Genomic DNA, 13,209 nt, shown 5'->3' on the forward strand with positions numbered 1-13,209 from the left:
ATGTTTGATTTTTTGGGACTATTTTCTGTTTTGGAAGTGCTGTATTTTTCATTGCTTCGTGTTTCAGTACAAAAGGTTTTTTCTTTACTAGCTTAACTGCGGACATGTTAGTCAAGGTTGTTACAGGAAAACCATTGCTTTTAGTGTTGTCAACCACATTTGCATTCGAGCTGTTTAAACGGGGCAGTCTTGGAGAAGCAGAATGTCCAATTGGTGGAGGACGTGGAAAAGCAGCATGTGTTTTTGGAGGCAGCCTTGGAGAACCAGAATCCCCGACTGGATTTGGCCTTAGAGATGAAGCAATGCAAGCCATAGGTGCTGTAATCACTGTTGGGGATGTAGTGTTCCTCCTCTGATTTGCAGTTAGCTGAACATTGTTACCTATTGGCAGTGGTCTCACTGTAGCTGTGTTCTTCACCCGTGACACTTGTGGTGAATCGGAATTGCCTATTGGTGCAGGCCTTGGTGAAACACCATCTCTTTTCCATCCTTGTGTTGGGGACGGTGCTTTCCTCGTTTGGGTTGGTTTTAGAGAGGCAGACTTCCTCATCTCTGGTGATCTAAACGAAGCAGCCACTAATCAGCTATAAATGCTAGTCACGATAATATGAATCCACACTGATCCTGCTGCACCAGTACCTAATATCCATGCAAAGAATGGTAAGGCAGATGACTAGAGAAACTTTCGTTTCTTATTTTAACATCAAAAATGCATGCAAGATGTTGCGCTCTAAAGCAGGCATTGCTTGGCTGTAGTTTTTGCCATTAGCACATTATGCAAAGCCATTAAATAATTTCAGCAAGGTCAAGACTTCCTACAATTGTCTAAATGCAGCTGTAGCATAACCTCCACCCTTTCCTCTAGCATTGGCTCCAGGAAGCGATCCAAGACTTCCATCCTTGGCTCCTTTCTCTCACTTATCTCTAGGAGCCCCCTATTCTCAGAAAATGGATTAACCTTATTCTATCCACTTTGGAATGGTTCTCACAAATCCCATATGACAATACAGAAAAGGCACAAAGGAGATCTATGATTTATAATTAACTGAAACTGGTGGTGTAATGGCTTCTTTAAAAAAAGAAACAACTATTTAATTTCTGTTTTATTTGGAGAATACTCTATATGATTTTTTTGTATTGTTATGATATAGGCATTTTTGTATCTAGAGACATACAGTAAGTAGAAAATGAAAAGGATTCTAGAAACACAATGTCAAAAGGGCCAACGAACCACATTGTTCAAAATGACAAATGTAGAGATAAATATATATGTGTATGTACAGCTTATAAACCAATCAACACAAGGGGATATCAGTCTAGGACAATTTAGACTGATTAAACAGAAAAAGTTTAGAAAAATACAATAAAAAATCATTTTGACATCATTAACAAACACACTGGTGTCTAGAGTTTCTGGGCTTATTATCCTACATACCCCATATGAATAAATGGGAAATACAAAATAAAGACCTACCTTATTCTTTCTGGGGCTGAAGAAGCTTCATGCTTTCTAAAGTCAGGAGGTTTTAAACTTAGATTATTCGTTGATGTGTCAATGTCTGGAGTCCAATTGACAGTAGCAGCTGTCTGATCAAACCCAGAATAGATTTCATTGGATATCATTGTTAGCGTTTCCTGAGGAGAAGGAGGGCTGGTTGAGAAAGAGGTGACTTCCTCTTCATTTCCAGCAAAGGAAGGCATAGCTGATAGAGGAGAACATGGAGTCGTATCAGCTTCCATCTGTACAAAGATTCTTTGGTCTAAGGAGCCAGGCAGAGAAACCCTTTTGTTCTGTCGCACAGGGAGGGATGGAAAGGGATGAAAAGGTTTCCCAGCCCCAGTGGATGAATGCTTCTGAGTCCCAACCTCCAGGTCCACCCTTTCTGGCTGCTGCCCTGTTAATGAGTTATATTCCTCTAAATCCAAGCTGCTTCCTCTGAAAACAAAAGCTTCCTGTTGAAAAATGTTTCCAGCAACATTTGTATGGTTTTCCAGATAAGTAGATGATGTAGCTGGTGATATCGTATATGGAGATATAAGATGAGGTTTATGCATTGCGGCTGTAGTCTTATTAAACACAGTTCTAGGTTTTGGAACCGGTTTTATAGTAGATTCCCAACTAGTCTTTATTGCATTGGCATTTTCTGCATTGTCTCTGTTACCAATTTCTTCAATAATCCTTTTGTCTATGTTTCTTTGAAACATGTTGTCATCTTTATCATCTCTAAAGAAAATCTCCTGAGATTCTACCCTCTCCAGACTACCTACATTAGGCCAAGCTTCTCCAGAACGGTGTCTCAGACGACTCATAATTCTTTTCCTATGGCCTGTAGCAGCAATGCCAATTTGCTGGAGGTCTCTGTTGTCAAGTGTGAGAATATCTCTCACCTTTTGATAGCCATGTTGTTTGAAACTGTCCTGGTATCTCTCAAGATGGATAGCAGATAGCCAGTCAACAATGTCCAAATTTTCTTGTTCGACAGAAGACATTGTGGACCTTGGTGGCCACACAGAAGGTTACTCACAAAGCAAAGTGCCAATAGATCATTTTCAGAGTTCAATCCAGTACACACCTGACAAAAAAAAAAACAATAACAAAATTCAGAATGTGTGTATAAGTTTGATTTGTGCCAGTAAAAGATACAATAAGCAAAAGACATTTGGGATGGGTATAGTATGATCATCTATAGTGATGATCTCCTAGGGGGAAGCAGATCATATAATATCAATTGCCTCTTCTAGCTTTTGCTCTGATTTATTCTGGGGCACAGAATCAGATCCATGCCACTAACAGATCACACATTAGTTGAGATCCAGTCTCAAAAGAAGGTCAATATTACTGTAAGAGTATAATTCAGAATACCATGTAGCCTAGCACCTATTTAATGTGCAAGTTACACTGTTCTGTTCAGACAGAGCAAGCTAAAAATAAAAGTGATATGGAATTATATCTAGTTTGAGAGATATATATATATATATATATATATATATATATATATATATATATATATATATATATATATATATAGGGATTTTCTTCCATTACAAAGATCCTTCTGCCATAAAATTAAGTTTTAGCTGAATGCACATGATGATATTAGGGGTTAGGGATCTATAAAGTGCATACAAAGGTTATGAGAACTGATGGTGTCATCTGCAACAATCATGTTATATAGTAAATAAAAATGACAGTAATTAGGGATCTGTATCAACTTAACATTATATTTTACAAAATGCACCAGTTAACAATGCTGCAGCAGAATTTTGCACTGGAATACTTTTTTTTTTTTTAAGATTTTTTTATATTTATTTTTGAAGTCTCACATGGGAATAGACATCTCAGTTTCCCAGGTGCCCTCTGTCATATGACTTGTGCTCTAATACACATCAGTTACTCTTTACTGCAAGTTGGAGTGATATCAAACCCTCTCTTTCCCCCACCAGCAGCCCTTCAGCAGAACAATGGAAAGGTGACCAGATAACAGCTCCCTGGTAGATATAAGAAATAGCACACAATAAAATTCCTAGTCCCACTGCGATCCTTCAGTTACATTGAGTTGGAGAAAAAATGGTCTGTCTAAAAAGCAGTTCCATCGTGATATTTCTGAAAGCGCAGGATCAGGCACAATGCACTGACATGGCTGCCTACACACAAATATTACATCTGAAAAATATTATACACCTGTTGGTTCAGGAATACAATTTTATATGGCAGAGTGAATTATTTGCAGTGTAAACAGTGTAATTTAGAAATAAAAACGACACTATTAAAATCATGATGGGATTCTGTCATGATTTTTATGATGTCGTTTTTTTTCTAAATTACACTATTTACACTGCAAATAATTCACTCTACCATATAACATGTCATTGCTGAACCAGCAATTCTTTTTTTTTTTTAATTGTAATATTGGTGTGCAGGCAGCCATTTCAGGTCATTTTGCCTGGTCATGTGCTTTCAGAAAGAGCCAGCACTTTGGGATGCAACGGCTTTCTGGCAGGCTGTTGTTCCTCCTACTCAATGTAACAAATGAATGTGTCGCAGTGGGACCTGGATTTTACCATTGAGTTCTGTTCTCAAATCTACCAGAGAGCTGTTATCTTGTTTTAGGGAGTTGCTATCTGGTTACCTTCCCAATGTTTTTCCAATTGTTGGGAAAGGGAGGGGGGTGATATCACTCCAACTTACAGCAGTAAAGAGTGACTGAAGTTTATCAGAGCACAAGTCACATGACTGGGGGTAGCTGGAAAACTGACAATATGTCTAGCTCCATGTCAGATTTCAAAATTAAATCTGTTTTTTCTTTTGAGAAATGGATTCCAGTGCAGAATCCTGCTGGAGCAGCACTATTAACTGATATATTTTGGGGACAAATATTTTTTCCCACGACAGTATCCCTTTAACATCAAACCAAATTTCAACCAGAACCCACCCAACAGGTGGTCAATCAGTGGGTCTGTGCAGGTTTGGGTCAACTCACACATCACTACAAGCAAGAGCAGCAGAGAATGAGCAGAAGCCAAAGAAGATTTAACTCCTCTGCCAGCAAGATGGAGTACACTGTGGCTGGAATATTATGGCCTTCCACTTGCACCCCTTCACATCTTAACCCTCCCCATAGAATGATGGCAGTGTCACACTAATGTATGTTTTTGACCTACTGCCTCCATCATGTTTAGCAGTTACACACTTGTGTAGCATAAAGCTGCAGGATAGGTGGGTTAAATTTACAGAGGTTTGGGGAGGCTTCTGGTATGTGCCAGAAGCTGCCTGCTGATCTGTCTACTGATTGCCTTCAAAATTGGCAGCACTCATGCATTTCAAACAGGGGCAAATGCTCACCTTGGGGCCCATCCTGTGATACTCCCCTCCATAAACAGTTGTGAATGGGTCACTCAAGGTTATTTTAGCTTTATAAAAAAAAGAAAAAGCTGGGCTTCTCTTCTTTAACGTAAACACCGACCTTTGGTAAAGTTTGAGGAGCTCCTGTCCTCATCTTATTCTGGTGTCCCACTCATCCCTGCCCTGGCAAGAACATGTGTAGTACAGAACATTTTTGCCAGATTCTGAATTGCACATGCGCCCAGCTTCATTAGGCAGGGGAAGCCTGGCACACAGTCCAGAGTGGAAGGTATGTGACTATAATCACTTATGGTTACAAACAACTTGCCCCCCTCCATCACAGCTATTTTACCTTTTCTTCTCCTTTTAAGGGGACCCGTCACCTAAAATAATTAATTCAAATTCTATTTTATCACATTAGTCGAGCAAAATGACCTTTAATTACACTATATAAATTATTTCAATCTGGTTTCTTTCGGTCTGGGACTATATAATTATAGTAAGGAGGCAAGAGCCATTTTGTGGACACTGTTATTAAGGCAAGTCTTGCATCATCTCAGAATCTTGTTTGTGTACCAGAATGGGGGACCTGATGTCCATCCCCATGCCCTGGCTACACAATTAAATAGTGAAGAAAACAGGGGAATGTGGGGAGTGCAGTTACATCTAGGAAGTGCTGAATGGAAAGTGAAAGTAATTGCCTGCCCCGCCTCTATGCCTAAGGCATAGAAGAGTGGCAGACAATATTTGATTGACAGCTGAGATATTTAAATGAGTTTAATGCTTTCATATAAAAGACAGTTTGGATTTCAAGTTTCATTTGAAAAGGACTTTTATTATACAACTTTTTATGTCAGGGTGACAGGTCCCCTTTAAAAGGCAAGTCAAACCCCAAATAAAAGTTTGGCTAATAAAAGAAAACATCATTTTAATAAATACACATTTATTCAAAATTATTTATTCAAAATTTCCAGTGTGTTTCCCCAAAACACATCAGTTAACAGTGCTGCTCCAGCAGAATTCTGCACTGAAATCCATTTTACAAAAGAGCAAACAGATTTTGTTATATTCAGTTTTGAAATTTGACATAGGGCTAGACATATTGTCAATTTCTCCTGCCTCCAGTCATGTGACTTGTGCTCTGATAAACTTCAATCACTCTTTACTGCTGTACTGCAAGTTAAGCTGGCCATAGACGCAAAGATCTCATCATACGAATCGAGTATTCGTACGATTTTCAGAACGTGTGCAGAGATTCCCGACATTTGTCGTCCGGCGGAGATCGGTCGTTTGGTCGATCGGACAGGTTAGATATTGCCGATCGCACGATTTTCAGTGGGAGACTTTGACTAGTTTTGTCTATCGTACGATTGCGGTCAGGGGCTGATCTGTTCTTTAACTACTTTATTTGGTCAGAATGGTAAGACTTTGATCTGTATGGTTAGTGGCAGGTCGGGAGATGGGAAAGTCCGATCGTACATTGATTCGTACGATCGGATCTTTGTGTCTGTGGCCAGCTTTAGAGTGATATCACCCCCTCCCCCCCAGCAGTGTAACAACAGAACAATGGGAAGGTTACAGGATAGCAGCTCCCTAACACAAGATAACAGCAGAACAATAGGAAGGTAACGAGATAGCAGCTCCCTAACACAAGATAACAGCTCCCTGGAAGATCTAAGAACAGCACTTAATAGTAAAAACCAAGTCCCACTGAGACTGATTCAGTTACATTAAGTAGGAGAAATAACACCCTGCCAGAAAGTAGTTCCATCCCAAAGTGCTGGCACAAGTCACATGACTGGGGCAGCTGGGAAACTGACAAAATGTCTAGCCCCATGTCAGATTTCAAAATTGAATATAAAAAAATATGTTCACTCTTTTGAGAAATGGATTTCAGTGCAGAATTCTGCTGGAGCAGCACTATAACTGATGTGTTTGGAAAAAACATGCTTTTTCCATGACAGTGTCCCTTTAAAGTTATTTATAAAAACAGTTGCGATTGAATGCAGCATTTACCAAACTCCTAGTTGTTACTTTTTACACAATCTTGCAAAAGTGTTAGTTCCCCAAATTGTAACAAGAAAATATTAGTGAAAATCCACTGAAATGTATTAGCCTTACTTGCAGACAGGCGCCACATTATGAATCATAATGAGTTCACAGACAACATATTATTAAAGACAATGGTTACTTATTTTTCCCAAGGCCTGTTCTCACAAAACTCTTAAATTCATTTCTCACAGGGAAAACAAAAGAATTCTTTAATGCAATCCATAAGACGTACTTTCTGCATGCTGTGTAATAATGAGTGCTCAGTTCCTTTTTCAGCATGGTTTGTATATTTTATATCTGCTTGATGTAGTACAGTGTTTTTTAACCATTTTCTCAGGGACCGCAAATTGATAAGGCTAAAGCCACAGGCCATGATCTAGCCCCTTTGCTGGAATCAGCCTTATCTCCTGCTCCTGCAGCCGACACGAGCCTGGGTGCAGGGACACAGTGTTTTTCACCAGTAGATTCTATACTCATGCTTTTTGGTGCCAAAATCTGCTCCATGTACCTGCACCTGGCCGGGACAGTAACCAAAAATCAGCACCATGCAGCATTAGCCTAGCAGATCAGCTTTACAGCTTGCTTTAGAATCAGTTATGCTGCTTATTATAATTACAGGTATGGGAATTGCTGTCCAGAATGCTTGGGATGGGGTTAACATTAATGAAACCCAATAGGATTGTTTTGTATCCAATAAGAATTAATTATATCTGTAACATACTCATCTGTTAGGACCCTTAGAAGCCGTGGCTACACTCCGATGCACAGGACACCCCTGTGGATTCCGGTGTTCTCCGGCGCCCTTTTGGGGCCCCGGGCTTTCTGCTACGGAACCTATGAGGAGTAGTGCGCAGTAACATAACTAGGTGGGGGCAGACCACAGCCGGCTGCAGCGAGGCGCCATCTGCCGGGGGGGGGGAGGGGGTTGTGGGGTGCAGGCCCTGGTCCAATCATACCCCCTGCTCCCCGGTAGTTACGCCACTGGTAGTGCGTAAAACAGTCCAAAATGAGGTACCGGGTAGAATTAGGCAAAACGTAGACAAAGATCAGGCGAAAGGGTCAAGGCAGGCAGCAGGAATGGAAGTCAATAATCAGGCAGGAGTCAAAAACCAGGAATTCAAACATAGTATAAACGCTTCCGAAGGATCTGTAAACAGAAGCCAGCTTGGACACTGTCAAAATGGAGAATTGGATTTGGAGGCAAAATTCAAATCCGGTGCCGAAACATGACATCATGGCGCTCGGCGTCAAAACGTGTGTGTCACGCGCTGACAAAATGACACCAGCGTCATTTGCCGCTAACCGAGGTGCGTGAGGAACCCGGAAGAAGTGGAGGGTTGCACCGGGAGGTAAGAGCCTGTGGTAATCTCCCGGCGCATCTTACAATAGTTGGGATCAAGTACAATGTATTGTTTTATTATTAGAGGAAAAAGGAAATCATTTATGAAAATGTGAATGATTTGATTACAATGGAGTCTATGGGAAATGGTCTTTCCATAATCCAGGAGCTTTCTGGATAAAGAATCCCATACCTGTACTATTTTGTACTGTAAGAAGAAATTTAAGATTATTAAAAGGGAAAATGGAGACCCACTCCAAACGGCACTGGGATCCATTTATGATGCCTGCCAATAGGTTAAGAATCCATGCTAACAACACAAATATACTTGCATATTTATGTCAGCCGAAAAACATGACAGAGACAAGAACTAGGTCAGCAAGGTGACTCAGTGGCTAGCATTACTGCCATAAAGAGCTGCAGTTCTATGTATATTTATGTGGCCTTCCAATGGGCACTCCTTCCACTAAAATGAAAAAAAAAACTGAAACCACAGGCCTTGGTAAGTGACTTCTGAAAAAAAAACCTTAGTGTGGTGTGTGTGTGAAAGGTATCTCAAGACTAAGTTCCAGTGGCGTAGGGGCTGGTTTCAATGTAAAGTATTACAGAAAATGTAGGCGCTATAAAGGAATATAATGCTACAATAACTGTAGAATAAAAAAGCTAAATGGGTGGGTCCAATTTGGCCACCCACGAGTGTTGATACAACAGCTAGCATGGGGGCAAAGGTTTGGATCATACTGCAGGCCTAGGTGCACCCATCGGTTCCAACGCAGTCATCCTCCAATGGAATTTTTAATCCTGCCCAAATGTTGAGATGGAGTGAAGGGCTTGTTACAGTTGAAAAAAAAAATGCACAAAAAATAAGTGTGCAACTAAAAACTACTTATTGCAATGAATTGTGTACTTCAAATATTTCACTCTAAAAAAAAAGGGCTGCTAAACAACAAAAATTGATTATGTAGTAAGATTCTTATTGCCTAAGCATCCTGTTCAGGATTAAAGTGGAGCCATCTACATCAGATAAGGTCACACAGAGTCATTATAGTCGCCCTAGCCTTACACTGGCCAAATGATCATCTATATACTTTGCTAATTGACTATACGAGGGAGGAATGTTAAGAATGTGGCTTCTGTCATTCCTTGCATTTCAATAATTTAAATAAGGTTTTTTTTTTTTTTCATCTTAATACGGTTTATCATTTTTGTTTGTATCGCTGCAGTATTTTTGGGGTAAATGGGACCCTAGAAACCAGGGAACAATTTAGACTACACTAAGGTTGCCAGCTTTTCTGGAAAAACAATACCGGCCTTCCTATATTTTTATCTTTTTTTCCCTATGAATAACATTGGGATCAGTCATCATTTTTACCGGCCAGGCCAGTAAAATAACGGCCAGGAAGCAACCCTAACTCCATATGAGAGAGTTGAAAGACAAAACACTACCAGTTGCTCATACTACATATGGGGGTTTATCTAGTAAAAGGCATACAATCTTATTTATCTTTGCTAATCAGCACCATAAAGTTGGCCAAGGTCTAGCAACCCCTAGCAACTGACTAGTAATTAGCACTGGATTACTAGACTAGTAATAAACATTTACCCTCCTAGTACAACTTTTACTACAATATCCAACTCTATTAAATATTTATTGTATCACATGGGAATCAGATGTTACACTTTTCCATGCCACCAGTCAGATTTAGAAACCTTCTGATCTCATCCAGTCATGTTGCAGGAAAATCTTATGCGATCACATTAGACACTGATGCTGTTTTCTATCTCTCTCTCTCTTATAAATGCTCCTTTCTTGTATTTCGGCTTCCCTTTAAGGAATGATTTAAAGAAATGAGATAAGCAATATGAATGATGAGAAGGGAAGTGAAGTTCTTGGTTAAAGTGACAATGGCTTTGGTGTGGTAAAAAAAAAAAAATGAAGTGAGCTTGCACTTCGAAGGGCTAAACGTCTCTCCAATTGAATCCCCCACTGCTTTCCTGTCCTATTGTTACCTGATGGGTTGGTCTAGTGATGCCCAGCCCCACTCTGCAAAGACATCAGCTCCTGTCTCAAGCAATTCTGTATTGAGATGCTGCCAAGTTTGGCTGTTGTGGATCGGGCGTGCTCCCTGCCAGTTCATTCTCTTCTCTCTTTGTAAAAAGCATCGGGGCTCCCGAACAAAAGGAAAAGGAAAGGGAAGTGACGGCAGCTCAGATAGAACTGCAAGCATTGACCAATACGGCCGATAATATCAGTTACAGTTGGAACTTATCTCCGGCAGCTCAAAGTCACAAGAAACACTGAAACCTCTGATTTCTCTCTGTGTCCTGATAAACCAATTATAAAGAAAGAACAAACTGCTCTTTAGTCACAGTTACGTTGTGACTATGTGTGCTATGTTAGGTTTTATTGTAAATGGGTTTTCTGACAGATCAATAATAATGATAAAAGCAAAAAAAATAAAAAAAATCTAGCTTCAAAATCAACCCGCATTATAGCTGATTAAGAATCAGGTTGAAGAGAAGCAGAACTGAGATAAAGTTTCTTATATTCACCACCATGCTTATAACAGTATACATTTCATTAGGGACGGGCGTATTTTTTCGCCTAGTTTCGCCGTGGAAATGACGCCCATAGACTTGTATGGCGTCGTGCGACAAAAAAAAAGACATTCGTCAAAAAAAAAAAAATCGCCAGGCGACAACATTTTTTTGACGCCCATAGACTTTAATGGGCGTCAGCAACATTTCGCCGGTGGCGAATTTTTGGTGAAGCGAAACGGGTCAAATTCAAAATCAATATGACTTCCCCTTTAAATAGGTCATGGCTTTCAAGGTATCAGCAGAATTAAGGGTGAACTATATTCTTTTAAACAAATAAATACCATAAAAAATAACTCAGGAGCCTTAATGCATTTTAACCACATTCTGCTTAATTGGAAAAGCAATTTCTTATACTACTCTGTCCTACTGTCCAAACTTAAAAGAGAGAGCTATATTCGGAGACAAGTTGCAATTGGTTTTCATTTATTATTATTTTTGGTTATTTTGGTTATCGTTTTTTTTTTTTTAATTCAACAGTTCTCCAGGTTGCAATTTAAGCAATTCTGGTTGTTCAAATTACCCTAGCAACCATTCATGGATATAAATAACTGAATGGAACCTGAATAGAAAGAGGAGTAATAAATAAAAGCAATAACGATAAAATGTCGTAAAATGTCAGAGCATTTGTTTTCAGATGGGGTCAGTAACCCCCATTTCAAAGCTGTAAAAACTCAGAAGAAAAAGTCAAATCATTTAAAAACTATAAAGGATAAATAATGAAGACAATTTGAAAACTTGCTTTGAACTGGCCACTCTATAACATACTAAAAGTTAACTTAACGGTGAACCACCCCTTTAAAGACCTAAAATGGGGTGCATAGCAAAAGTGGACAGGGTTTAGTTCATGTCTGGCACTTTTTAGGGCTTGGGCAGACTAAGGGCATGGCCAATTTTTCAAATTAGAATTTCGGGAGCAATGCACAGCCATGCTATTCAAGGTGACATAAAATAAAGAGTAGTGCTTACATATATCTATGTACCTTTTGGAAAAGATCGGCCCTGGCACAATTCTCTCTCAAATGATTTGCACCAATGTCAGCAAACAGCACCAAGCTGCATGAAGACCATGGACTACCTATTATAAGTGCTTTGTATGTGTTAACCACCAACAACCGAAAGTTAATTAAGGGGCAAAATATATAAAAAAAAAAATAGCATGTTAAATGGTTGTGCGGAATAAAGCTTACCCCAATCCACTCGCTTAAGTTTGGATAAAAACAATGGCAAACTGCAAGGAAGCCCACCTCTTTGTTCTACCTAGACAGCTGAGAAGAGCTAGTTATAAATTTGTTAACAACGGCATTGTTTTCGTTTTTTTATGCCTGGAGGCCAATCTTGCTCCCAGGGTATATTATACAATTCTTGGGAGTAAAGTACAATGTATATCCTGCTACTCAAGGTCAAACATTCTTATACACCATTCCCTTTATTTCATGCTCTTCCCTTCTGTGCCTCTTTGTCCATTCTTTTCTGCTCTTCTCTTATTTGCGACCATTCTAGTTTCTGTAGTCCTGTTCTCTCCCAGCCAAATACCAGGCCCTCATTTTGGCCAATGCTAATGTTACAGGCAGATCTTCCACTAAGGAAAAACACCTGGAACTGCCCTTACTGCCTCCCACAAACTTTTAAGGAAACAGCCGGTCACTTAAAACACCAAATAACAGCCTTGTTACCCCATACTGGATCTCCAAAGCCAGAGTGAGGTTATTGGCCACCGTCCCTGGGTCAGATTGGCTTCAAGGAGCAAGATATATAAATATAAAAATATATATGTCAGGAGGACACAAACTTTGTAAAAGCCCAGCCGACAAGGGTGGGCGTATAGTGCTCCTAAACTACTCAGATTATAGAGATGAGATCTTCGGTCAGTTGTTGGATAGAGAGGTTTACAGACAACTATCTGGTGACCCTCTAAAGGTGGCCATACACTATAAGATCCGCCCGTTTGGCAAAGTCGACAAACGAGCGGATCTTAACCCGATATGCCCACTGGGGCCATACGATCGGATTAAGATACAACGAATGCGCTCTGACGGGTCGCAGGACCGCATCAACTAGCCAATGCGGTCCTGGATCGTACGAAAAAACAAACGTGACCGATCTATATCTGGCCGATTTTTGGCCTGATATCGATCGGTTGGACCTGTTGGGAGCACCCACACATGGGCAGATATTGGCAGCTTTAATCTGCCCGTGTATGGCCACCTTTGATAAAGCTTTGTGCGAAGGGATAATTGATTCATCCTTGAAGGATTACTTGAAACAGGAGTGTCCTATTTGTCTAAATCTGTACGCTTTGCCAAAGGTCCACAAAAGTTTACTTAAGCCCCCCGGGCCACCCGATAGTTTAGAGTAGGGGATGTTTATTACACCC

General features: G+C 40.0%; 1 protein-coding gene across 4 annotated transcripts in view; it reads right to left on the bottom strand.

The window, feature by feature from the left end:
• The window catches only part of LOC108710892 (arf-GAP with Rho-GAP domain, ANK repeat and PH domain-containing protein 3), a 94,078-nt gene that overhangs the window by 60,635 nt on the left and 20,234 nt on the right, over positions 1-13,209 (bottom strand). For 3 of the 4 annotated variants that reach the window (XM_018252096.2, XM_018252092.2, XM_018252093.2), the window contains exon 2: positions 1,475-2,573. In XM_018252096.2, the coding sequence (XP_018107585.1) occupies positions 1,475-2,490 (1,016 nt within the window). In that variant the 5' untranslated portion in view covers positions 2,491-2,573. Of the gene's footprint in view, positions 1-1,474; positions 2,574-10,244; positions 10,386-13,209 lie in introns of those variants that run through there. The other variant, XM_041586138.1, reaches the window with a different exon arrangement.

Source organism: Xenopus laevis, chromosome 3L (genome assembly GCF_017654675.1).
Source record: "Xenopus laevis strain J_2021 chromosome 3L, Xenopus_laevis_v10.1, whole genome shotgun sequence".
In the NCBI taxonomy this organism is placed as follows: Eukaryota; Metazoa; Chordata; class Amphibia; order Anura; family Pipidae; genus Xenopus; species Xenopus laevis.